Source organism: Calidris pugnax, unplaced genomic scaffold (assembly GCF_001431845.1).
Source record: "Calidris pugnax isolate Ruff unplaced genomic scaffold, ASM143184v1 scaffold171, whole genome shotgun sequence".
In the NCBI taxonomy this organism is placed as follows: Eukaryota; Metazoa; Chordata; class Aves; order Charadriiformes; family Scolopacidae; genus Calidris; species Calidris pugnax.
Window position 1 is genome coordinate 1818120 of NW_015091064.1, and position 27629 is coordinate 1845748.

A 27629-nucleotide genomic window follows, 5' to 3' on the forward strand; every position below is an offset into this window, starting at 1 on the left:
TAACGGTATCATGACAGCTCTTCATATTCCACAGAGTCTGCATATATGGTAATATTGTCCGGTATAAAACCAGAATACTTCCCATTATAAAATCACAGCTGAAGAAGCCCAGCTATGTCTGCCTCTCCTCACAGGGTAAGTGCTCTCATCCCTGACCACCCTGGTAGTCCTCACTCCTGTTTATTGATTTCCTTCCCACACTGAGGTCCCAACACCGGATGCAGTACAGGGGCTGTGGGCTACGGAGTCCTGAACTGCAGGGCCAGGCCGGGAGAGAGCCAGAACGGGAAGCAGGTGAGAACATCAGCTAACACTGAATCCACTTTTCATCACCGCAGCAATTTTGTTATGGATTCCCATATACATGCACGCACTTGTACTGAAACTCCTGCGTGCTTATCCTCCTAAAGTCGTGACAGAAGCACATAAAGTTGTCGCTTCTCCTTTCTGAGCTGTTTACATCTTCAGGACAGCTAAAAGGCGGTCTGGGAACAGTGTAATAAAGGATAGCTGTTTAGGACTTTGGAACTGTAAGACCTTAGTAGCTATCTTGTTCTCATCATTTTTTTTGCCACCTTCTCAGTATGTTTTTTTCATGAACTGTAAAGTAAGGCAAATGAATCACAGTCTCCTGTTTAAAATGCTTGGAGCACTTTCACTGTGCTATAAAAATGCTAGTGATGGTGTTATACACTGAGCAGTCTGAGGATGTTCATTCTGATTTTTCAGGTATCATGGATTTACCACCTTAGTCTGAGCATAGCAAATATTTTAAAACTTCTAACATTCCTAAAATCACTAGGATTTTTTCGAGCACTTGGATAGCATTTTAAGCACATTGCTCATTTAATCTCTTATGTCTGTGATTTTCTCCTTACCGATGGAGCAGCTGATATCTAGAAATTCAATTAATTTGCTTTCATCATTTGTTACAGCTTAACCAACCTTACAGGGAGCATTTGAGCAGAGAGATGAAGATGGGTAAATTATAATTGCAACATAGTTTGAATAGAGAGTCACAGTCCATGAGAAACCTCAGGCAGTTCACATAGTTTTACCCAGCCAGATCATTCTACCACGGTTTAAAAGTGATTTAATCCTTTTTAGTACAGTAGATAACCATGTACCATTCTTATCATAGAATCACATAATCATTTAGGTTGGAAAAGACCCTTGGGATCATCGATGATGCCTACTTTTCTGCTTTCAGTTTTCATTCTCTGAAATGTTTCTTTGCAACTAATGCTCTTCTTCGAGTTGATATTGAACTAAACAGAAAACCAAAAGATTGCACATTTCTTGTGACAGGAGAAATACATATGGGCTTGCTTTTGCTGTGCGTTTGTGAGATTAAACCATCTAGTGCTCACTCTTTTTTCATTATTAGCTTCATTATCAGTCCTGAAAACCTTTGCTGTATGAGCAATGTCAGTGAAAAACTATGTGTGAATGAAATTTTGCCTGTGCACGAAGTCCATAGATTTGTGTTTACAACTTAAATCCCATTTATGATCTCCCAGGACAATCTAATTAGGGCTTATGTAGCTTATGTTTAAACTTCCATCAAATAAAGAAGAGTTATACGCTTCATTAATTTGGGACTGCAATTTGGGAAAATGTATTGTCTGACAAATTACCACTGAAATAAGCAAATTGGTGCCACTTAATGAAATGAGTAGAATGCCAGTGCCCAAAGTCTTGGTAGTTTTGCTGCTATTTCAGGAAAGTCAGTCTTTTACTTCTCCTCTGTTAGTTCAAAATATTTAACTACCTTCACATCAGGATCGTCATTCTCTCATTTAACTACCAAGATAAACTAGAGGAAGTGTTTTGTCAACACCGGACACTGAAGACCGTAAGACTATGAACTCATAGGTTAGTTCAATATGGAAAGTCTCATCTCTAACCTTCTGCTCAAAACCCTCATCAGGTTATGCTTTCTGAGACAGATGTGTGTAGTGACATGGTGTCCTTACTAGTTCCTTACGAGTTGTAACCTCCTGTAAAAGGCTGAGCAGCAGTTACAGAAGGTGTGGATGCTGGGATGCTGGTCACTGAAACCTAAACCAGTTACCAAATATGCTTTGTTACCATAAGACTTTGGCATCTCACTGTTTGTCCTATTTTTGCTACACATTTTATTAGTATGTAAAAAAGCACAGGTCACAGTACTCAAGATGGCTTATAATAAACAAATTAAAAAAAAATTATCTAGTTTTGGTTTTTCAAGAGAGAAGATATTATACTCAGGGCCTTGTTTCTTTTTTTATTTATTTATTTTGGTCAGAGTTTCATCTATTTCGAAGAGACAGTGTTGAATTTGGGTATGTTATGATCACTACTAAAGGACATGTCTGATAGGAATTCTCTTTTTAGTGACAGCCTTAAGGACCCAGCTGGTCCTAGACAAAGTTCAGGGTTACTTAACCTTTTGACTTAATTGTGGTCTTCTTGTTTCCATACAACTTACTTTAAAAAGGAGAATTTACTACATACAGAAACACAGTTTCTCTTCATGATGCTTATGCACCTATGGAGTGGGGAAATTCATAGAATCATAGAATCATAGAATTTCCCAGGCCGGAAGGGACCTCCAAGGGTCATCTAGTCCGACCTCCCCACAGTCAGCAGGGACACCCCCAACTAGACCAGGTTGCCCAGGGCCTCGTCGAGCCTCTCCTTGAATATCTCCAGGGATGGGGCCTCAACCACCTCCCTGGGCAACCTGTTCCCAGTGCTCCACTACCCTCACAGTAAAGAACCCCCTTCTAATCTCCAATCTAAATCTGTTCCCCAGATTTCTCTTTTTAAATGATCTGTGGTATTTGTCATTCATTTCCATATTTTATGATGCTATCACCATTCAAATTGGGAGACTGACTGCATTACTCTTTTCCCATATTCTTTCTTATTGTTCATTGAATTAAATCCATAGAGTTCCTATGGAACATTTAAATGGTTAGCATATTTATCTGATTTGATCCTGTGCTTTCAATAAGATATACTGACACTTCTCCACCAGATGCTTGATTTTGTCCATATTCTGAACTCTCCATATATGTCAGTGATAGCAAAGACCTACATGAGGGATTGTCATCCAAAGCAACATGCAGCTCTAATGATTTCATCAAATTTCTGAGCAGAATTGCCAGTGTGGATCATCCACGGCTAAAACAAACAAAATTATCTGCATCCATCAATATCAGCTGTCATTTTTCTGTGTGGCACATCAGAAGCATTCACTCATTTCCATTCCTACCACTCAGATTGGCGTTGCTTTATTTGGAGGAAGTGAGTGAGAGCTTTTGTTTTTTAATAGTTCAAAATTCACTGTTTTCACCAGAAAAAAAAAAAAGAACAACCAACAAACCCTAAAAACCAAACAGATGTCTGAAGTATGATACAGCCAGTGAAGATTTTCAAGAAAAATGATTTTAACATAGAACTTATCAGGCCACCTTTTAACTTAGAAGGTTAATGTATAGTAAGACCTTATTCCGTTAGTCAAAAAACTTAATCCAAGAAAACACTCTTTTCCATTTTCACACTGAAGTTTTTTAGTATTTGTAAGACACTCAAATCAGTTTTCAAAAATCTGCTGGAACAATGGAAGGAGACCAATATTCGCACAGCAGAATCAGGAGGAAAAAAAACTATTATCCTTTAATTTTTGAGAAATATTAGGTCAATTGAACTTGTCTCCCTGGATAGTTTCTGCATCAGTAGAAAAAATCCTGCACTTGAAACTAGACCTCAGAAAAAATATTTATGTATTTTGCCTCATTTCTTGGTGGTTTACTCATAAATGATGAAAATCTTCTCTGTTTCGACAGCCAGTAAAAGTCTATGCTTCACTTAAGACTTGCAAACAGGATTTAGGTGGGAACAAAAAGTGTCCACAGTTTGGTCTGCCATTGGCAGATTTCATCCTGCTCAAGTAAATTGAGCAGAAATACAAATCAGAGACTCCCTGTTCCCCTGTCCCAGGCTTACGCAGACTTTCTTAGAAATTCTGACTCTGTTTTGTTGAGAAAGGAGACTATATTTTTGTTTAGAACAGAGAGGTCTCTCCCTTTGATTCCGTTTCCAATTACATTTGTTCATTTTCTCAGTGTACCCAGATACTACACAAGATGACGCTAAACTGGAAAACAAGGACTTGGATGTTGCTGTTTTACCAAGGCAATGTCTCCAATTTGCTTTGGTTTCAAGGACAGATTCTTTGGGTTCTGTTTGATAACCTGTACAGATTGCTGAGCATGTGTTTAAATTGTTTGCATAAGAATTTCCTCAGTACTGTCCTCGCAATATTGAAACCAACACTTTTTCTTATGTGGAAGAACATGCATAATCTGTTCTCTTCTCTTTGTTTTCTATGTACATTTTTGTCAGCAGTTTTTGAAGAATATTCTTCAGGTAGATCAAGTTTTCTTTGGATATAAAAAGCCACACTAATGCTCCCTTAAAACCCTTCCTGTCCGCCAATTCATACTGTGTAAGAAGAATCCGTATTGCTGAAGAGACTTTATAGGCTACAGGAGTATTTCTCTTTAATTGAAGGCAAGAGAAAAATCGCACGTAATCAAAGGCTCTGTAGGTGGATTGTAATGAATTCTATCACTTTATTAATAAGAAAGGTCATCCTATGGAATAGCTAACTTTTATTTTGATAAATAATGAAATCAAATTAAGACAGCTTTTAGTAATGTATGGAAATTTATTCCTCTCTTTTACAAGGAATAAGAGATAAAGGTAAATGCCTAATAATCTCTTCTGAAGTAAGGAGGCAAAATTGTTTTAAATAAAACAGAAAAATAGTTTTCAGCAAAATAAGCATATACTGTTCTCTTGATCTAAATCTCTCCTGATCTCTTAATCTTTGACTAACTCGCACTTTTTGAGAAATACAGTTCCTGATAAATTTAGATGTAAAAAGCAAATTCAGAAAGAACTGACCCATACACTGCTCAAGTACAAGTACAAACAGAAAAATGCTGTACAATATTAAGACAACAACATATGCTGTTTTGAAGATGAGGTTATAAACCTACTACTCTACTGATATAACTACCAATTAATTACTACACATATACTGCTAGCATCAGTCACGCTTTTTTTCTCCTCTGAAATCTCAGAACTTGCAAAACTGAGAACTTGAAAATTATTAATAATAATAAGAGAGCTACACACTATTATTAGGAAACGGAAGCTGTTTAAAAGCCTCCAGAATCACTTGTCCCATGTGCAAACATCAAATTTAAAAGGAGTAAGAGAAATGTTCACTATTGTCTAGCACATGGTTTGCTTTTAATGCTCATTAAATCATAAGACTGTATACTGGAACACCAGAAGTCTGTCCTTACAAGATGATTATGACTTCTGTCATTAGTAGTTAACAATAATTGGTTCGCTATACTTCATCTTTATGTACCTGTTTCTTTTGTATCACACTGGTTATTCGTCTTTCTGTGCTTTCAAGTCTCATTGAATCTTTTTACTACATAACCTAGCAAAAAATTACCTTTATTTTAACCATACTGACCTTCTTTATTACTCTGTCATGGAAATTTTCTCTACTGAATAATACATAAAAAGATAAGTTAAATTAAACAGAGCTTGCTGAATAACCCGCTAACTAGTCCCTGAAGAATAAGGCTATTCTTTCACTCCAAGAGGTTAGCTTTGGAGTGCATACTGACTTCCTGCAAAGACTCTCCACTTCCTGGCTGGATACCAGTTCAGCTCCTTTCCAGAACTTCAAGAAGAAAGACAATGATGAAACACGATGACAGTTGCAGCAGTGGAACTGGGGCATAGTCTGCCTCACCTCAACAAGTTTCAGCTTGGAGCTGATTCTCCAAATTCCAATTTATGCAAAGCCCTAAGATTTCAGTGTTTGTATTGCAATGAAGAGAAAAAGCTCAAAGTCTGCCGAGACTCAGATGAATTATTTTTGATTAATGCGCAAAGAATCTTGTTTAGCTGAGGTAGCTCACCTATAGAGTTCAATGAAACAAAGACATAAAAGGAGAATAATGTTTTGCATCTTTATAAGCAATTTTAACTGTTCTCATTTTCAGCTATCTGTTAGTAGTGCCACAGAATGAACACCACCAAAAGTAAGACGTTTAATAATCAGTAACAGCAAAGGCAGATGAAGAAATCGTCAGAATAAAATTACACATAAGCATAAATAAATTGTTTTTATTATTTAGACTTCTTTGTGGGCTTCTTTTGTTGGACTAAATGCTCTAACCCACTTTTAGGTCTTCAAGTAGTCACTTCTGGTTGCTATGCAGAAAGAAAAGATAATTCAGTCTTTGTCTGGACTAGAAACAACCAGTTGTAATGGATCTTTGGCTTCATGTAAGCAGGTGTGGCATTTTTTGTTTGCTTGTGGTTTTTTTACAGTGCATAAATATGACTGAAATTAGAATGATGAAGTTTGTATTCAGAATACCTGTAACTCTGTATTGATGCATAAGCTATACTGTCCCACCAAAAATATAGCAAAAAAATCACTCCAAATGTTTTCCTCTTTTTATAAAGTTAGCATTCATGAGATAGTGTCATATGTTTTGGATTATGTTTCTTCATCTGCCATGAATCGTAGTCAGTAGATCCCACTTAAGTAATTAATTTTCTATGGTTCTATGCATTTATGTGTATTCGGTTCATTTTCTGACACAAGAATGTTCTCTCCAAACCAGAACAAAATCTATATACAAAAGTAAAAAGGTACCTCTATAAAAATATAACAGGCTATATAAGTTGTCCCTTCTTCTTTTCTTACTGAAAAGCAGATCTACTCTATAAATTTGGCAATGGAAGAACTAGTACATGAGCAAAAAAAGTACACTGTTGCTGTGTAACGCCATTAAAGTTGATGCAGTTATAGTCAATGCATATCACATTTGCGCTTTTTTAATTATACGTTTATAAAGTAGATTTTTTTTGATTTTTCATTTTTAAACTATGATACTTTGTTTAAATGGCCTCGTTGAGAAAAAATTCTACTGCATTATGGTTGAAATGACACAAACAATGAATTTAATTTCTGCTTTCCACTTCAATGTGTCCTGATGGACTTCGGTCATATAGACTGGATTGAGAAATGAAAGACAGACTTCCAAGCCATTTTGTGATTTATTTTAGCCATAGTAGCATCTGAAACTGCTCAGATCGTTTCCAAGATTGCCTCTTAAATTGGTTTTCAATTTTCTTGTGTAGCTGAGTACACCTGTGCACAGAGAAATATGATTCTTATATTTTCCTTTTCTGAAAACTGAAACAACGCCCTGTTGAAAATGTTTTGGGTTTTTTTTTTTTTTTTTCAGCTGTTATTATTCATCAGAAATTACTTAGCAATACCTGGTGTAAGAAGGGGGAAGAAGAGCTTGTACATAAATATAACATTGCATCCTGCCTGTACTATGTTAATGTAGCTGCGGCAAATGACTTGGACAGATAAAAAAAAATATCTAGCCACAGGTGCCTAACAACCTATTTGCGTTCAAGAGATGTGTGTCTGTCTGACCTTTATTAAGGATGAAATAAAAGTTCTGTTCACATCCACAGGTGGATATGATGTGCTTCTGGAAAGGAATGAAAACTACTGAATTAAAGAATAAGGTCAGGAATGGCTTGAGGGTTTGCTTATCCAAGTATGACTTAGCAAATGTAGCCTGACTGACCACAAAGAGGGGCCTGCAACCCCTGCAGAGCTACGATAAGTAACAAGACAGGAAGGCTGGCATATAGGCAACAATCATGAGGCCAGCACAATGTTATCTTATCTCTGACAAATGGAGAATTCCAAGAAGGAGGTAGCGTATGGTAATGAATTACTGGGAACTAATGAATATATTAAAACTCCTTACATGAATATGTATGTATGTATGCATATATGTTGTCAAACTGACTCCGTTTGGTACGCACATTTGGAGGAGCGATCCCCTGTGCGTCCAGCGCTGCAATAAAGAATACCTGCTTAATAGTCACCCCGGCTATTGAGTCCTGATTTCGTCTTTCACGGCATCAATTCTGGCACCCCAGATGGGACTCTCTCTGCTCGGCTGCAGGACCCGCTGAGAACAGGACTCCCTAGGGTACCCCCGGGACCTTCCCGGAGGGACTCCTCGCCTCATACGGATCACTGCGGGAGCAGACAAGGGCCATCTAGAAAATAAGGTATTCTTTTAAAAATTAAAAAAAAAAAAAAGACAAAAAAGAAATGGTTTTGGTATTTGGGACCGGTCATTTGGGGTTCCCATAAGTCGTAGGAGACGTCCTACGCAGGGCGCTGTATGCCAGGCTACTAGTGCCTGAGGGCATACTGTGTACGTGAGTTCTGCTGCGCAACTCAGGTTGTGCTGCGCTCTCTTGTGTTACGTACACTTGGTTTGGGTTGTGTACGCGGGTATAGGCACATGCTGTGTTTTGTACTCTTGTATTTCGTACACTTGGTCTTGGTTTGTATAGGCACATGCTGTGCTTTGTACACTTGGTTTGGTTTGTGTATGCGGGTATGAACACATGCTGTGTTTTGTGCTCTTGTATTTCATACACTTGGTTTTAGTACGTTGGGTACATTCGTGAGTAAGTCGCGAGCTAGGTACCTTTGCATTAACGTACATTGTGGTGGTAGTAACTTATCGGTATTGAAATTGGAACTGTTTAAAGGAATTGTTTATTGAAAGCTGATTTGGATTTGATAAAAGGTGTGTGAATGAATTGAGCTAGCTCCTGTATGTATGATTTGAGTGACTGAGACGCGGCACAGCTGCGAAGCGAGTGCGGAGTTCTGATCCGCGGTTCCGTTATCCCGCGAGGGGTGCGGCCGGAGACGAACGAAGTGAGTGTATTTTGTTTGTCAGATAAATGTGACCGGTCATGTAAATGAATATTGTTCCCTCCATAACGGGTGTAAAGCAAGCAATAAGAGTTGAATGTTAAAATTGTTTTAAGATATTTTATGCTCATTGGTTTGGGTCTAATCCAGATTGTACTGATTTTGAGTGCCCTAATTGTCAGCTGTGGATGTAATGGGGGAACATTAGGGAGATAATTTTATCCTCTAACTGTACTGTGTGGGGAGTTAAATTAATAAAGATGGGAGGACAGCAAAGTGGCGAAATTGTGAAACAGAGTCCTATAGGATGTATTTTAAAACATTGGAAAAATATAGGGGGACCATCAGGTGGGAATGTGAATAAGAAAACTTTGATAAAATATTGTAATCAATGGTGGCCCTTATATAAATTAGATGATGGAGAAAAGTGGCCCTTTAATGGGACTCTGAACTATAATACTATGTTGCAGTTGATGCTGTTCTTACGGAGAGAAGGAAAATGGGATGAGGTTATGTATGCGGATATGTTTTTCACTTTGCGAAACCATCCTGAATGGCAAAAGGACTGTGGATTTAATATACCACCGCAAGATCCTCTAGTTTTGTCCCTCGAGAAAGAACAAAAAGATAAAAGGAAGGGGCAGCAGAAAATGAAGAGGTGTTGCTCAGCATGTAGTATTGGGCAAAGGTGTTTAAAAATAACAGAATCCAGGGAGAGTAAAGAGGAAGCAGAGGATCAGCTTGAGGATTTGGGAATGCCCCCCCCTCCATTGCCAAATCCGCTTTCTCCACCCCAGTCGCCATTCTCTGACACAGAGGGTGGCGGCAGCGGTGAGGAAGAAGGGGAAGCGGCAACTGCTTTTACTCCAGTTACTGCAAGAACCAGGAGTAAAACCCAGAGAGCTCCGCAACTCCTAGCCCCGTTACGGGAAGTCATGGGATCTAGCGGGCCAGCTAGAGTGAAAATTCCGTTTTCCACCACTGATTTAAATGACTGGAAAGAGGTAGCTAGAGGGTATCGAGATGATCCCTCTAAGGTGGCAAAACGATTTGAATTGATAGTTAGAAATCAAGATCCGGATTGGAGAGATGTAGATTTAATATTGGGGGAGATGACTGAGACAGAAAAACAGTTGGTATTAAAGACTGCCCGAACCCATGTGCAGGCTCAAATTACAGGGAGAGTCCTGCAAGGGAGTGTGGATGAGCACGTCCCACTGTCTGATCCGAACTGGGATCCCAATGATGGACAAGATTATGCAATGTTAAGACGATATCGAGATTGGATCAAACTAGGGCTGGAAAATGCCATTCCAAAAGCTATAAATTGGTCAGCATTATATGCTGTCAAACAAGGACAGAGGGACACCCCTACGGAGTTTTTGGACAAACTGAGAGAGGCAATGAGAAAATATACTACTTTAGATCCCTCCTCAGATATAGGGGAACAACAGCTTGTTTCCTTATTTTTAGGACAATCATCCCCAGATATTAGAAAGAAGCTCCAGAAATTAAAAGAACCAGATATAAGGAATCTGGAGAAATTACTTGAAGAAGCCTGGAGAGTTTTTAGGAATCGAGAAGATGTAGATAGGGGAAAGCTGACAAAGGTGATGGCCACGGCCACTGTGGCAGCATTGGAACAGAAGGGAGTAGTGAATGGTGGGGGATTTAGAGGACGTGGAAGAGGGATGCCTTTTGGAACTAGAGGAGGACTAAGGAATTTGGCAAGAGGTAGAGGTGTTAATGTTGGAAATGTATTGGAGAGGGATCAATGTGCATATTGCAAGAAAAAGGGTCACTGGAAAAATGAATGCCCTGAGCTTAAAGGTATCCCACCTGCCTTGATAGCCGGAGCAGAGACCGATTGACAGAGACCTGGGGCATCTACCCTAGCGGATCCACTGGTCAAAATAAAGCTAGGGGAACAAGAGAAAGAAGTTGAATTTTTAATAGATACAGGTGCCTCTTTCTCTGTTTTAAATCAAGAGTTAATGCCTGTAAGCAAGGATTTTGTAAATGTGATAGGAGCCACTGGCCAGCAGAAAAAGGCGTTCTTTTCGGAACCCCTTAGATATAAATTAGGAAAACAGATCGGAATACATCGATTTTTATACTTGCCACATTCCCCCAAATCACTGTTAGGGCGAGACTTATTAGAGCAATTAGGAGCAGTGATAGTTTTCAATCAAGGAGCTATGGAATTAAAAGTGAAAGAAGATCAGTTGATTGAAATTTTAAGCCTAGCCCTAATACACTCTGAAAAGCCTACTGTGTCATCACCCGAACTTGAAGAAATCATTAATCAGGTATGTCCAGAGGTTTGGGCTACAGGGACTCCAGGAAGGGCGAAAAACGCTACCCCCATAGTAATAGAACTTAAGGAGGGAGCAAGCCCAGTACGTCAAAAACAATACCCCCTGAGATTAGAAGATCGCAGAGGAATAGAAGGTCCAATTAAGAACTTTTTACAACATGGACTACTAGTGGAATGTGAATCAGAATATAACACCCCCATACTGCCGGTGAGAAAACCAAATGGAACTTATCGGATAGTACAGGACCTAAGAGAAATAAACAAAATTGTTAAAGATTTACACCCTGTAGTTGCCAATCCTTATACCTTACTTACCAAATTGAAAAACAGTCAGGTATGGTTTACAGTATTAGACCTAAAAGATGCATTCTTTTGTCTGCCTTTGGCTAAAGAAAGTCAGAAGTTGTTTGCTTTCGAATGGGAAAGCCCTACTACTGGTAGGAAAACCCAGCTTACTTGGACAGTGTTACCCCAAGGTTTCAAAAACAGTCCAACACTTTTCGGAAATCAATTAGCACGTGAGCTCGAGGCATGGAAGCCTCCTTCCAAAAATGGAACCCTTTTACAATACGTGGATGACCTATTAATAGCAACTGAAACAAAACCTGAGTGTATCCAATGGACTGCGAGCTTGTTGAACTTTCTTGGACTAAATGGATATCGAGTCTCTCAACAGAAAATTCAAATGGTACAACAGCAAGTGACCTACCTGGGATATGAATTATCTGGAGGACAACGGGAGTTGGGAACTGGACGAAAGGAAGCCATCTGTAAAACCCCACTGCAGTACGGTTACCAGCTAGCGTCGCCATCATGCATTGTCGAGGACATCTGAGGGGTAACACTGACCAAGAAAGAGGTAACAGATTGGCTGATTATGAGGCTAAACAGGCAGCAGAAAGAATGCAGAGAGAACAAACTCTAGCTTTAATTCCAGACAATAGAAATAAAGACCTGGATGACCAGGAGGACATTAAATATTCTAGATTAGATGAGGAGTTCATACAAGAATTAGGAGGACAAGTTCCTTCCCAGGGATGGGCTCATTTGAGTGATGGTAGAATAATTATACCTACCAAACTAGTGTGGGGGCTTGTTAAAGAAGAACATGATAAGACACATTGGGGAGCAGATTCGTTATATAAATTTTTAGGCCAAAGATGGATAGGGAAGAATTTATATACCACTGTTCGACAGGTGACTCAGCAGTGTGAAACATGTTTGAGAAATAACCCCAACACAAGTAATCGGGTACAGTTAGGAACCATTGGGAAAGGAAACGTACCAGGAGACCATTGGCAAATCGATTTTTCCGAACTCCCAAGAAAAGGGGGGTATAAGTACTTATTGGTGCTTACAGACACCTTTTCTGGATGGCCAGAGGCTTTTCCCTGTAGAACAAACCAGGCAAGAGAAGTGACTAAAGTGTTATTGAACGAGATAATACCTCGATTTGGAGTGCCTATAGTCATCTCATCAGATAGAGGTACTCACTTCTGTGCACAAATAGTGCAACAAGTTAGCAAACTATTGGGAATTGATTGGCAGTTACACACCCCATATAGGCCGCAGGCCAGTGGGCAAGTAGAAAAAATGAATCACATGATAAAACAGCAGATAGCCAAAATATGTCAAGAAGCAGATTTGTATTGGTATCAAGCATTACCCATAGCTCTGCTTAGATTACGAGTAAAGCCAAGAGCTAAAGAGAACCTAAGCCCTTTTGAAATATTATATGGGAGACCATACCAGACAAAATATAAAGGGGAAGATTTAAGTCAGTTGGGTAATTCCTATTTACAAAATTATGTTATTTCTTTGGGAAAACAATTAAAGAAAATCAATAAGACTGTCCTAGGAAACAGAGTTAAGGGATTGGATCATCCTATCCATCCCTTTACTCCTGGAAGTTGGGTTTATATCAAGAATTTCTCAGGTAATCCACTGGAAGGGAAGTGGAACGGACCATTCCAAGTGCTACTGACCACCTTCACTGCAATCAAAGTGAAAGAACAGCTGTCCTGGATTCACTATTCTCGCATGAAAAGAAAAAAGCTCCAGACAAGCAATGGACTTCTGAAACCTTTAGGACCCTTAAAACTAAGATTACAAAAGACGGCTTCGAGTCTTAAGGAAGATCCCGACTTGAGCAGAGATGGACCTCCGAATGTACTGGATCAGCAAAACTGCGATTCCGGAAATCATTATTATGATCTTCTACATCACAGCTGGATGGACAGAGAACTGCACCACCCATCAAGATCTAGATGATGTCCCTGACCCTGAAGATTGGACCAGGAATGGATATTTGGGCAATGCAGGTCTGAATATCACATATAAGAAGACTAAGGTATACACAGTTTTAAAGATTGATGGTCAGATTAGAAGAGATTGGGGAAATTCACGACAAATACCGTCTTTTGAAATAAGAGAGAACAGCTTGGTTGATATAGCATGTAAATTTGATATGGCACAAGTGTATTTAACCACTGTAATGATGGTTGGCATTTATGTATACAATTTAGAAGAGCCACAACAATGTATATTCTCGGCAGTATGTACACTTCACCAAGAATACTGTCAAGTAGAGGTTCAACCTAAAGTTAGTTCAATGATTAGGTGCATAGGAGTTATACATGATGCAAGGAAAATGATAAGATCATACCGACAAGTAGCCTTGATTTTAGTCCCAAAGGATATAACCACCACACATGGTATGGATAAAGCCCAAACGATTAAATCGATTACTCTCTCTCCCCAACTTATCCCCTTTCCAAAAGTGAAACGTTCAAATACTATTCTCAATTATAATGCACCAATAATATATAAGAAATATGTAATATATGGGGAAAATATAGCATGCAAAAAAGAGATAAAAACTTTCACTCAACCATTTACCTTTAGGAGTATGGTTACTTGTAACGCATCTGAAAAGGCTGAAAACATCACTATAAATATAAAATACAATAGCACTGAAAAGGGGAAATTTATCATATGGGAAGTACCAACAGGTACTCGGAAGGCTACATGTCAGCAACCTCAATGTAGCTTTACTATAGTAAATAAAGGAGAAGCAGTTTATAAGATAGGTGCATTATTTAGTCTAGAAAGCCGTTCAGCAACATTCTTATTCCCCTTTGCGCTCCATGTGCCTCGGAGAAATATAATTACTCCAAGTCCAACCACCATCCCTCTGTTTGAACCAGCTAACTGTGCTGTGAAATACCATAACCTTTCGTTCGCAGGCCCTTATGTAGTGAGACAATCCAATGAGCAAAAATTATTTCTGGACCCCACATATTCTTTAAAGAAGGTACGGGTAAAGGTACAAGCTGATATATCTCAGATAAAATCAGAATGCTTACCTTTTGTTTCACAAAGTCTTAAAGGGTGGAAGGCATGGTTACATTCCAGAGCTCACCACTCAAGGAAACAGAGAGATTTAACAGGATGGTTTGGATCTGGACTCGGAGTTTTAAACTCGATTGATCAGGAAGTAATAATTAATAAACTGAGCACAGTCACCTCTGATTTAGGAAGACTAGAGGTACCATTAAGATCATCTTTAATCACTCTGGCTGGAGCTCAACAATTGACTGTTGATTTCATTTCCCTATTATCTAACCATACTACTGAGGATTTCCAAGCAGTAGCAACTTTTGTACAAGGACTACAAGGAAATGTCTCTATTGCCATTCAGTGTATACAAACACAACTTTGGATACAATCTGTGGTTTCTGATATAATCAGAGAAGGGATGTCAGGAAACCTACCACAGGAAATTAGAGAAATTATCGCTAAGAACGATACTACCACCCCATTCGAATTAAAACATCAGGCTTGGTGGCAATTAGTTAATTTCACTTATGATGACACAAAAGAACAAATTGAAGCCTATGTGCTGACAATTCAAAAGGCAAAAGTGTGGGACATTTTCCCTATTTTAGCACTAGGGGCAATCCATCAAGATGTAGTAGTAAGACCGATAAACCATAATGTTTGGGCAAGATATAAAAATGATATAAGGAAATGGCAGACCATTAGTACTGAAGCTTGCATGCAAAAGGAACAACTAGGATATATTTGTGAGAATGCAGTCATTGAAAATGAAGATTTGTGCTTAGACACAGAAGACAGTACGTGCACATTCGAGATGCTTCCCTCAGAACATGCTCAATCACAGGTGTATTATGTAGGGAAAGGATGCGTCTGTATAAGAACTAGTTGTGTTAATGTTAGCATTGATACTTGTGAAGAAGAAACAAATGGAACTAACTTTTGTGTTTGTAATTTTACCAAGATACAAGGTTGTGATTTTAATTATTCTGTTCCTATAACCACTTCTCAGTTGATCTCTGACAATTTCATGCTATACAATGATGTACCTAAACTACAGATTGGAATGGACATTAATGTCCTTAAGAAAATGCTTTCCCACCCAGACATTAAAATGTTGCTAAAGAAGGTGAAGGAAGTTTCGAAACGAACATTATGGCAAGTCCAGCACAATACTCTGGAAATAAAGAAAATCATCACAGCCATCAAGAAAACTGGTGAACACCATTGGTGGGACATTTTTCTAAATACCTCACTAAAATCTCCAACTGCTGCTCAGTTTTTCAACTTCTTATTGCATCCTGTACTAGTGTTGATTTTTGTAGTCCTACTGCTGACACTTCTCAACATTTGGTTGTGGTGGAAAGTACGGACTGTTGCTCAACAAGTACATGTATTATGGGCTGTAAACAAAATTATGCAAAAGAATTTGCAATAGCATAAAGAAAAGGGGGGATTGAATTAAAGAATAAGGCCAGGAATGGCTTGAGGGTTTGCTTATCCAAGTATGACTTAGCAAATGTAGCCTGACTGACCACAAAGAGGGGCCTGCAACCCCTGCAGAGCTACGATAAGTAACAAGACAGGAAGGCTGGCATATAGGCAACAATCATGAGGCCAGCACAATGTTATCTTATCTCTGACAAATGGAGAATTCCAAGAAGGAGGTAGCGTATGGTAATGAATTACTGGGAACTAATGAATATATTAAAACTCCTTACATGAATATGTATGTATGTATGCATATATGTTGTCAAACTGACTCCGTTTGGTACGCACATTTGGAGGAGCGATCCCCTGTGCGTCCAGCGCTGCAATAAAGAATACCTGCTTAATACTCACCCCGGCTATTGAGTCCTGATTTCGTCTTTCACGGCATCACTACCCAAACAAGGTTTGCAGACTTCTTCCTGTTCTTCCCCCACTGCTCCACCAGGAACGAGTGTTTTGAGAAGAAGGGCTGTGTCTGGGATTCATTTTTTAGGCATTTCCTCACTGGCAAGGATCGTGTTCTTGGAGAGTATCTAAATACCACTGCCTTACCTCCTGCCCACGTTGCCAGGAAAGCATGTTCTTATAAGCGGGGGTGCCTGGAGCTTCACGATGGAAGACAAAACTGTCACGCCGTATCAGGGTGAATTTTATCTCAACAAATCCCCTCAAGTCCCTCAAAACGCCTCTGATTGCTCTTCATTTCCTCACTCAAGTATCTGCCCATGCCCAAACAGAAATGTTGTTGGGCAATGTCTGTCAGGAAGGGCCTGCTGCAGGTGAAAGCAGCGGTGTGAGTCCCTGGCACTCCAGGACTGGATGCGGCTGAGGGAAGGGTGGTCGAAGGGAACGGAACCCTTTCACCAAACCTCCACCACTAACATAGTAGGAAGCTTATATAAAAATATGGTTCGAAGCCAGAGAGTAGAATTAGAAGTAGCTAAACTAACTCTGGTAGATCTGTACTACGTGGACATCATTAAGTATTGAATACGCCGAAAAAAAGGCTGCCTTTTTTTGCCCTGACGGGACCTGGCGCGGCCAGGAGAAAATGGCGGACAGGCGCCGGCCCCGCCCATATAAAAGAAGCCCCTGGGGAGCAGGGCAGTTCGCTGTAGCCGTGCTGGCGCGGTCAGGAGGCGGTGGTGTCGGCCCTGCGGAAAGCCGTGTCCTCCCTGAGCTCTGCAGCCGCCCAAAGAGACGCAGCCCCGGTGTCAGGCTGTGGGCTGTGCCCCGCTCCTTCACGAGTGCCAGACGCTTGGCGGGCAGGGGCCCAGCAGAGGGACGCCTGTGCTTGGTGACAGAGCCGCGGGAGGAGGTGGCCAGGTTGGGGACTATCAGGGAGCTCTCTCTCGATAGTACTGGAATCACACCCTGCCTGCTCTGACGGGCTTGCTAGGGCCCATGGCATGGAGGATTCTCCTTCTCTCTGCCTGGTTGAACATGGCGACTTAAGGGGATAGAGGGCAATGGCGGCAGGTTCCTGCCATCGCAGCGGGCTTGTCTCCTCAGTGACTGCCCCGCTGTCCCGGGTGGCCTTGCGAAATATGTACGAGGCTCTGCCAGCAGAACCAAACCATGATTAGAAAAACGGTTCATCTAGATTGGAGATGTTGCCAAGGTTAAATTGGCCTATGCCCTGTGTGAAAGCTGCTTCTGTAAAGAAAAAAGGACGGGCCATTTTCATAGGAGACTTGTCTCCTGAGAGGAACAGAAAGCCCAGTATGCAGACCAGACCCACTTCTTAGGGAAGTCTGCTGCCTCCCTGGGGCCTGGGTTAAAGATGAGAAAACTTCCTACCCTGGTAGGCCCTCAGGTTATTAGCCATTATTGATTTTTCATGTAGGCAGCCGTGAAGCTGCAACAACAAGTCTGAAGGCATTCAAGAGAGTCTTCAGGGCCTTGTGATGACTCGTTAAGGGGTCAGAAGCACAAGTAGTGTTTTCTTTTCTCCTTCCAGTTGCGGGGAAGGACGAAGAAACAGGAAGAGTCAGTGGATCAATACCTGGCTGCAAGCCTGGTGTCACCAGCAGAATTTGGCAGAATGAGGAAAAGTATTTTTCTTTTATGATACTATTTTCTCTTCTTTCATTTGCATTGAATGTGTCATGTTTCATGTGCTGTGTGACAAGAAGAACATAATCTTCCTTTCTGCCTCCTGTAGGCCACTAATGATTTTACATACTTTTACCATGTGCCTAGTTTTACAGTTCAATCCCAGCATAGGCAATAATAGCGAGAGTTACGTAGAATTATTAGCTAGCTTGGGGCATACGGGGTCAAATTTACTGCTGATATAACATTATAATAACATTTATGTGCTAGGAATATTAAGCACATAGAAGGATGTTTCAGCAACATAGGTCCTGAAATAATGTAATTATTTTACAGGATCACATAGGAGATGGAGCTATTGTAGTATGTTTTGCAAATTTATACTTTTATTTCCCCAACTATAAGATACTGGAGGAAAGCTAAGGACAAGTCCATGGTAATGAAGGTCCTGACTTTATAGTTGGATGTGGGACATGAGCTGCCAACAATAAACTGAAATGAAAGAAATAACATATGATTAATACTCCAGGAAAGTAGGGGAATGTCTTCTGTTAGGAAGGTATCTCAATGAGCCAGCTGGGGTTGTGTTCAAAAGGAGACCATGAATACAATTTGGCGGAAACTTTTGGATAGAACTCGCTTACACTAGAAGATGGCTGTATGCCATAGAAGAATTAAAGGCAGAAATAATTGTGTTACCTCTAGAATGTTCGACAAATATCTAATAATTTTGTTCTCCTGTGGTGGGATTATGGAGGGAGAATGACTTTGCCCTTCTCTCCTAAAGGGGTGGTCAGTCAAGTCTAGTTAGAACAGAAGGGTCTCAGCAGTCAGAATGGGACATGGCCAGCCTCCACCCATCTCATATTCTATCATTAAGAGTGGCTGGAAGCAGATCTTTAGGGACAAGTACAAAAATTTAGCAGGAATATCTCATTACTTTTCAGGTGCGCTGTCCCAGCCTTCATCATTTGTGTCTTCGGGATTTCCTGGCCACCGGTGATACCCATAAGGGACTCCTGATCCGTGAATTAGGGTAATCACGTGAGTTTATGTATGTCAATTATGAAAATCCACAGTTACTTGCTGTTGGGCTATTAAGCATGTAAAGAAATGCCCATTTTTGCTTGAGGATTTTGTTACGGTTAATTTTTAAGGTCTTGCTTTATTTTGGTGCATCTCAGTTCTAATTCAAACACTTTCTACCCGTTCTGCTCCTGCATGCTGCTCACAGACCATATTTAATATCTTTTCAGGTATTTTTTTTTCTCTTGCTGTATCTCTACAGTTCTGTGTCTCTACTATTCTAGAATAAGATATCTAGAGAAAATTGAGTTGTGGCAGAAAAGCACAGTAGGGAAACTACTTTTGGGAAAAGTGAAGATGGGATTATGGTTTATGTTCTCCAAGAATACTTTTTAGCACTTAAAGAAGTGTGGTGTTTTTCTGAAACTCACCAGATGACAGTTTGATACCATGGCCTCAAAAAACCCTTCTTGCATGTAAAACAAAGCAAAAGAGCTCAGTTCATGTTATGACAGACAGAATCCATGTAGAAATCTCAGGTTAACTTTAGCTTTGAAATAGAACTGAATCTTGCTGTATAATGAGCATATATAACAAGGTTTCAGGAAAATTTTGTTATTAAACTTTATGATATGTCTGATACTTCAATTTTCTATCCATTTTCTGCTCATCAAAATCTTTTTATGTATCTGTAAATGAGTTAGATACCCGACTCAAAGTATTTCCTGGTTTCAGTTCAGGAGAAGAGTGTTTGTGAGTGGTAGCTCCCCAAAAGACTCAGGAGACCGTAGACATCAGCAACATATGCTAGGGGAAAAAAAAAAAAAAAGCAAGACACATTCTCAACTGCCTTTCTAAGGGGTAAAAGCTGAGCAAGGCAAATAGGCAAAAGAAGCTATTTTGGGTGAAGGTCAAGTAGGAGAACTGTAAAGCAAAAGAGAAGGAAGAGCTTCTATGGGCTAGAACTAAGAAGGAGTGGAAAATGTAGGTTTAAAAAACACATTGTAAAATTAATAATGTGTTGAAAAGTGGGAAGAGGACAGTCCAGCCTAGCAGTAGGAAGAAGAATCTCAAGCCTCATTCCCAAGCTCAGATTCATGGATACAGTGAGAAGCAACTTCTTTGCTCCGCTGTGGAATGAGAATTGGGGTGAGATCTGTGAAACCTCACAGAATATCCCTCCATATCATTCCTCAAGCCAGTGCAGGTTGAAGGCCATACGTGGTTTACTTTCAGGGGGCTTTTGGTGCTTTGGGAATAATGAACTTTTCTATGTAACCAGAACTGAAATCCAATCTCCCATGGGAATGTAGGGAGATCTGAGATACCTGGAAACCAGGTATCATCGTTCCACGAGTATGATTTCAAGAGAGCCTGTTTTCATGCATGTTGCTTGCTGTTTATTGACTGATTCAGCTTTGCTGGTATAAAATAGGCCAACTCACAGTTAACCATGCACATAAAAGAAAAACATACTTTTAAAATTGTATTTTAAAAGGTGCAGCACCACCAAAAAACTTCTCCCACGTGTGCAATGCAAAAGGCTTTAAAAAAATATATTCACAAGTTTCTGAAATATCAAAGGCAGAACATGTTTTAATTTAATGTTTTTAGAAAGACAAAGTTCAGCTTTCTAAACAGAATTACAAAACCACCACTAAACCTTTAAATGCCCTTATGCTTATAAATTCTTTCCAAAAAAATACACTTTAAAAAAAGTTTTTGGATAAGACCAAGCTGAGTGGTGCAGTTGATACACGGGAGGGAAGGGATGCCATCCAGAGGGACCTGGACATGGATGGGATGAATGGGCCTGTGTGCACCGCATGAAGTTCAACAAAGCCAAGTGCAAGGTCCTTCTCCCGTATCAGGGAGAGACTCCACCTGGAGTACTGTATCCAGCTCTGGGGTCCCCAGCACAAGAAAGACATGGACCTGTGGGAGCAGATTCAGAGGGGGCCTGCAAAAATGATCAGAGGGCTGGAACACGTCTCCTGTGAAGACAGGATGAGAGAGTTGGGGTTGTTTAGCCTGGAGAAGGTGAGGATAGGCAGCAGTATCTTAAACATGAAAACATAAACATGACAGTATTTCACATTTGCTGGAGAAGTACAAAAGGAAACAGTGGCCAAATAGCAAAACCTGCTTCAAACAAAATGCTCGGGCAGTTCACTGAGAAGGATGTTTCTGCTTTAGAGAGATCATTTTTACCTTTGTGTAAATCAACAGTAACCGGGAGTCATAAATGTTTCACAGTTGGTGACTGCAAAGCTGGAAAATGGAAAGACAACAGCTGAGATGCCCCTTGAGAGACAGTCAGCGTGGCTTCGCCAAGGGAAATGGTGCCTGTCTAATCCAGTGGCTTCCATGATGGAGTGACTGCATCAATGGGCAAGGGAAGATCTACAGCTGTCATCTACCTGGACTTGCGTGAGGCCTCTGATACGGTGCAGCACAACATTCTTACCCCTGCCTTATGGCAGGCAGACACTGTGGCTTATTGCCCCTGTTAAATGCTGCCCCGGGGCAGTCTGGAGGAGCCACTGTGGGATTGCAGTGGGGTGCATGGGGACATGGTGGGTTGTTGGGAACAAGTACAGCGGCCAGGGTGCTCCTAAAGCCCCAGGGTGGGAGCATGGCGCAGGGCTTGCAGGGTGTGGGAGACTGGCTAGCTGAGAAGGGTCAGCTAGTCCAGCAAGAGCTTAATAAGCACCGTATTCAGCTTATCTAGCTCCCAATAACTGCAAGGCCTTGAAGTTGTTCTTCTGGCCTTGAAGGCAGCTGTGGTCCAACAACAGAATGTCTGTGATAAGGTAAACATGTAACTGTAAGAAAGGAATTTCGGGCGGAACTGTCTTTTTAGAACTAACCAATAATGAGCTCTCATTTTGCAATATGTATGAGCTAATTATGAGTGTGCTTAAAAGAATGGTAGTGTGTCTAAATAAACGAAGCTTGCTGGTCACTCATATTGAGTGCTCATGTCTTCCCTCCGTCACAACAGCAGGGGTCAGTGTTGCTTTATGTGCAGGGCCATGTCCATGAGTCCTACATGGACCCATCTGTCCTGACTCCCCCACAAAAGGGGAATTGCCCTTGCCATGACTGCCTGCACCGCTGCTGGTGATTCAGCATTAGGGGTGGTTTGGTGTCCTTTGGGGCTTGGCGGATCTGATGGGGGGCTCAGCGATGCTTTTGCACCTATTGTAATTCTATGTGCCCACTGTGCTCCCTTCTCATCCTATGCAGGCACAGAGAGGTCCTGCATAAATGACTTTTAATAAAAAAACTGTGAGCAAAACAGTCAAAAAAGCTGGTACATCATCAACACGCTCCTCCCTCAGAGTATTCCCAAAACCCATCTCATCTCTGCCATGGGCCTAATCCCATCATCCTGCCCCAGCACTGGCTGCGGAAGCCTTGCGCTTGCTGCCACTTTTTGACAATGAGTCATGCTGCTGCTTCTTCTCTTGCTTTTGATGTGGTGCTGGGACATGTTGCTCTGGGGCGGTGGCAAGTCTGTCCCTGCACCTGCTCAGGCTTTATCCTGTTGGTGTTGAAGTGGTCCGTGCTCAGGGATGGCTTTGGAGGTCTTGGGGATGCTGTAGTCAGCGGAGAGCATCTTTTTGGACAGCCAGAGTGAGCTGAATATGTTGGGGGCGGTGGTAGGGTCCCAAGGTGTGGTTATGCTGCTGGGACTGTCCTGGCTGATCCCTACTGTGCCCAGGCAGCAATCCAAGTGCCTCATAGCCTCTTCCAGCAGAACATTTTCAGGCAGTACAGTGTCACCAGGTGAAACCACCATGGGGACCCTGATGGCTTGGACATAGAGGGCAGTAGAGGGATTGTGGGTGATGTCACTGTGTAGTGGGATGTTACTGCCTGGGAGGGTGTCCTCCTCCATGGGACGTCGCTCAGAAGGATGTCACTGCCTTGGGGAGGTGATAACATGCATGGGATTGTCACTGCCCAGAATGATGTAACTGCCTGGGAAGGTTGCTCTCTTCCATGGAGACATCTCTGCCTAGGGGAGTGTCACCACCTGGCAAGGTACCCTCATCCATGGGGACATCAGTGCCCAAGGAGATGTCACCACCTGGCAAGGTGCCTTGCTCCATGGGGATGTTCCTTGCTAGGACGATGTCACCGCCTGGGGAGGTACCATCATCTATGTTGACACCACTGCCTGGTGGGCTGCCACTGCCCAGGCATGGCCACAAGGGGTTGGCTGTGCTGGACAGTCTGTGCTGTGTGTACTGCCCCTGGAGGTGCTGGTAGCTGGGGAGGATTGGCGGCAACACTAGCGGGGCAGGGGCCACTGCTGTCCCCTGACTCAGGTTTGTCACAAAAAGCTGAGGTTGGTCCTGGGAGGCCCATTAGGTCTGCTCAGTCCTGGGGTCCCCACAGGCCAGTGCCTGGTGGAGAAGCAATGCCATGGCCGATCGCAATGGTGGCTGATGGAGGCAAGTTGGTGTTTGTCCACTTAAGGCGGAAGATGTGGGGGTCGAAGCAGCTGCCACAGGGAGCCATTTGGCAGACCTGCATGGGTGAGAGGGAGATGTGGTGGGCTGGGGGCCACGGGCAGTCTCCTGAGCCGGCTGTGAGTACAGACATCACCCTACTCTGCGCCTCAAGAGTGGGGAGCATGTGGCTGAGCCCACATGCCACAACTACCAGCTCACACACTGGAAGTGCCAGGAGGGGATGAGGGAGGCAGGGGAGACACCTGTGCTGGAGGTGCTGGGGAACTGGGGAGGACAGGAGTGCCGTGGTGCTTGGGCAGATGCAGATGCCATACTTGCTGGGTGTGCCAAGGGTGCCTGCAGTGCCACCCCCACCAGGGGTGCAGGGATGTCTGCTGGTCCTGGCCAGGCAGGCAGCAGGGGTTGGTTGAATCTGGAAGAGAGACATGAGCAAACACTGGTGGTCACATCCCAAGCTGCGACGGGAGGGCACGCAAGGGGACTGAGAAGGAGGAGGGAGAGGTGCAATGGAGGAAGGATTATGAATTTCCCCAAAGTGCACTGCCTGGGCTGCTGCAGTTGGGGTAGTCCTTACCTCTGACATAAATGAGTTCAGGGATGACAAATGGCTGAAGTGGCCGGGGCATTGCTGAAGCCCAGCAGCCACACAGTGGGTGCCACACAGCTGGCAGTGCCATGGCCAGCTGTGTCAGTGGATGGTCAGTTGTGTTCAGTGGATGCAGGTCTGTCCATTTCTGTTGGGAGCGTCTCCCAGGAAGGAATGTGAGGGCTCCCTGTGTTCTGTCCCGCCCCCAACAGCTTTGCCAGTTCTAGAAGGAGAGAAAAGGCTAACAAAAGTTAGAAGAAGAGCTGCAGCCAATGGCTTGATGTCCAAGTGGAAACCAGTGGCAATTGGTGTCCCTCAACGGTTTGTACTGCGACCAATACTATTTCATATCTACGTTAATGAGATAAGGGGATTGAGTGCACCCTCAGCAAGGGTTCGGATGACACCAGCTAGTGGTGCAGTCGATACGCTGGAGGGGACCTGGACAGGCTTGAGGAGTGAGTCTCTGTGAACTGCGTGAAGTTCAGCAAGGTGCAAGGTCCTGCACCTGGGTCAAGGCAATCCCCAAGTAAATATCATATTCTGTCTGGGGGAAAGTGGGACTTTGCAAGTAATACCATAGGGTTGAAAGCAGTGCATAGCATGGACTTTGGTGTCTGTCATCAGTGACTGCAACTAAAAGTACAGATGCACTACTGAATGGAAGAGTGACTCTGGTTACTTGGACGGGACAGTGTAACTCGTGCAGGTGGCAAGCCCTATGTTTGGGCCCCTAAGATATAAATGAGAGAAGAAATTGAAACCAAGACTGATAAATTAAGAGAACACGGGTTTATCACTGCAGTTTTCTGAATGCATTTTTCCCAGGGCCTGTAGTTTCCTGGGTCGTCGCTGTCTGCCCCGAGCAGACTGCAAAGTTACTGCGGCTCAGCGTTCTGGTTTGGTTCTCCCTTTTCTGCATAGCAGGCTCTGCAGGGTTGTGAGAGGTGGCTGTAAAACCTGTAGGAAGCTGAAGGGGTGGTAACCAGTGAGTGTAGAGCCGGAATGTATGAAATTTGCCACGTAAGCCAGCACAGTAGATTGCCATATGGGATATTGTCAGCGCTAGAACATTTTCAGAGGGCCACAAAATTTGTTGAAAGGTATCTTCATGCTTTAGGGAGGAATGACAATGTTCTCAGCAGAAGCAGAAGTTATACTGAGTATCTGTCAACACTAAGGAAAGTATTTCAAAAAATGGCATGAAAACAGCCTCAGGGAAAACAAATTTTTTTCTTTTTTTTTTTTTCTTTAATGCGCGAAGGAATTGTGTAGCTGGACTACAGATTAAGCAAGGAGGATATTCACCCTATGGCAAACCATGTTAGTTTTCTGGGTTGAAGTCTACAAGTTACAACAGATACTAAGGAAAGCTGTATATGTTTTGTTCTGAAGTAACAGTAAAAAGATTCCATAAAAAATATTTTTTCCCAACTAGTGTTGGGAAATGGCAGGAGGATAGCATTTCTGCTTCTGCGAATTGGCTTTCCAGCATATGCAAAAGGGCTTAAATATCACTGTAAACATAATATCTGACCCACTGCAAAAGAGATCCAAGCTCTGCCTTGACATGGGAATCACCTGTTTCTCTGTTGCACGGCTTCCAGAGGAGGCTGGGGACCGGTGCTTTGCCTGTAGTAAGGTAATTATTTCAGAAAAATACACTTTTGGTAAAAATTGTTTTGTGGGATCAACCACTGTTTTTTTTAAATCTGATGAATACTGATGTCCAATTGGTGATAGATTGGTGATTTAGGTAATGATGTGCCTAAATTTAATGGGAGGAATCCATACAGTAAAGACTTTTCCCTGACATAGTCAGTCGGCTATAAGAGAGCCTGTAACAAGCAGAAGTCACAGATAGATCTCCCGGGCCTTAATTACTGAAATACACTGCTGTTCATCTTGCATCTAGACACAATGAGGATATTCTCAAATGAGAATAGAAATGGCTGAGCAGCTTTCCTAAGATGACTCACGTCATTTATGTCTCATAAATGTATTCTGCTTTTTTTCCCTCTTCCCAGCAATGCCCCATACACAAATTGGTATTTCTCAGATTTTGTCCAATGGTTGAAGCTTATTTGTTTTTTTTACTTCTTATTGTCCTACCAAGGCCATGTAGTCTGGTGGGAACTACAGCATCTCTGTCAGGGAGATGCTGGAAACTTCTTTCACAGGTGATCATTTGTGTCCAGAGTTTCCATCAGGTCCTAAGAAGTCTCTTCAGCTTCTTGAAGCAGTGACACAAATGTGAAATATTCCCATGAGTCCTTCTGTGGGACTAGTGTTTTGATGGCTGTAATAGAACAGCTTTGTAAGCTCTCTTGCGAGGAGAGGCTGAGGGACTCGGGTCTTTTTAGTCTAGAGAAGAGAAGACTGACGGGGGATCTGATCAATGCTTGTAAATACTTAAAGGGAGGGTGTCAAGAGAATGGGGCCAGTCTTTTTCCAGTGGTGCCCAGAGATAGGACAAGAGGAAATGGGCACAAACCTGAATATAAGAAATTCCACCTAAACATGAGGAGGAACTTCTTTACTTTGAGGGTGGCAGAGCATTGGAATAGGTTGCTTAGGGAGGTGGTGGAGTCTCCTCTGGAGACGTTCAAAACCCGCCTGGACACGTTCCTGGACACCGTTCCTGGACACTTTCTAGGTGGACCTGCTTTGGTAAGGGGGTTGGACTACGTGATCTCCAGAGGTCCCTTCCAACCCCATGTGATTCTGTGTGTTTAATAAAGAGCTTAAGTGCCATGGATAGCAAAGCAATTCATTTTATGTGTAAGAAGCATAGAAAAGAGTTTGGTGTCAGCACTTACTCTCTGTTCTGGATTGCTGGTAGCCATCTTGTTACAGCAGAAAAGAATTTGCGAAGGGAGCATTTGTGCTTTCATTCCAACTGCTATAAGCTGTCTATTAGTTGTAGAAATAGCTTACATGACCTCCTTATATTTTTTCAGATAAATGCTACTTATCTCATATAATTTAGGCTCCTAAATTCAGCATTTTAAGTTTAATTCAGTCACTATATGTGCTGTACTCACCAACCAGGAATGGACATTTGTAGGTGGTGAGGCATCATTGCCTTGTGTTTAGATGTATGTTGGGACATCATTGTCTGCAAATGTCTGTATCTTTTTAGGTCTATACAGGGAGTCCCAGGGTAGAGTGCAGTATACCTCAGTACAACAGAATCTGAATCTCAGGCATCTGTACAGAACAGAGGAGACATACTGAAACATAAGCAGAGCACCAGAGTCTACTGTTATTTGGAGAACTGAATTAGTTGAGCCACCTCATCTGTACGTGCTGAGGACTTACAGATTGTCTCAAATGTCTAGCTGAACAAAACTGGACAGAAAAAAGGCAACACAGGACTGATCAGAGTCCTGATGTCAGATACATCAGGTATTTTGATATTTCAAATGTACCGAGACCTTTTTCCTTGGAAAATTTAATTAGCACACTGAATCTTACAACCCA

The 27629-nt window shown here is 42.0% G+C and overlaps 2 protein-coding genes across 3 annotated transcripts; both read left to right on the forward strand.

The window, feature by feature from the left end:
- Window positions 1–10702: 10702 nt before the first annotated feature.
- Window positions 10703–12003, forward strand: LOC106896624 (endogenous retrovirus group K member 25 Pol protein-like). The gene has a single exon (XM_014956740.1). It carries the CDS (start codon window positions 10846–10848, stop codon window positions 12001–12003), a length of 1158 nt encoding a protein of 385 aa, XP_014812226.1. The 5' UTR covers window positions 10703–10845.
- Window positions 12004–13294: 1291 nt separating this feature from the next.
- On the forward strand, window positions 13295–16334 carry LOC106896683. Of its 2 annotated transcripts, none has more exons than XM_014956825.1 (2): window positions 13295–14753; window positions 15588–16334. In XM_014956825.1, exons 1-2 carry the CDS (start codon window positions 13324–13326, stop codon window positions 15940–15942), a joined length of 1785 nt encoding a protein of 594 aa, XP_014812311.1. In that variant the 5' UTR covers window positions 13295–13323; the 3' UTR covers window positions 15943–16334. The 2 variants fall into 2 exon arrangements, with proteins under 2 accessions (XP_014812311.1, XP_014812312.1); XM_014956826.1 differs by having other exon boundaries at window positions 13295–13518; window positions 15517–16334.
- The last annotated feature ends 11295 nt before the right edge of the window (window positions 16335–27629 follow it).

Excerpts from the sequence above, each read along its gene's own strand:
- LOC106896624 (XM_014956740.1), top strand. The coding sequence starts at position 10,846 with ATGCCTGTAAGCAAGGATTTTGTAAATGTGATAGGAGCCACTGGCCAG.
- LOC106896683 (XM_014956825.1), top strand. The coding sequence starts at position 13,324 with ATGGACCTCCGAATGTACTGGATCAGCAAAACTGCGATTCCGGAAATC. Across the intron at positions 14,754-15,587 it reads TTAATCACTCTGGCTGGAGC|TAAGAAAATGCTTTCCCACC; the intron begins TCAACAATTGAC and ends CATTAATGTCCT.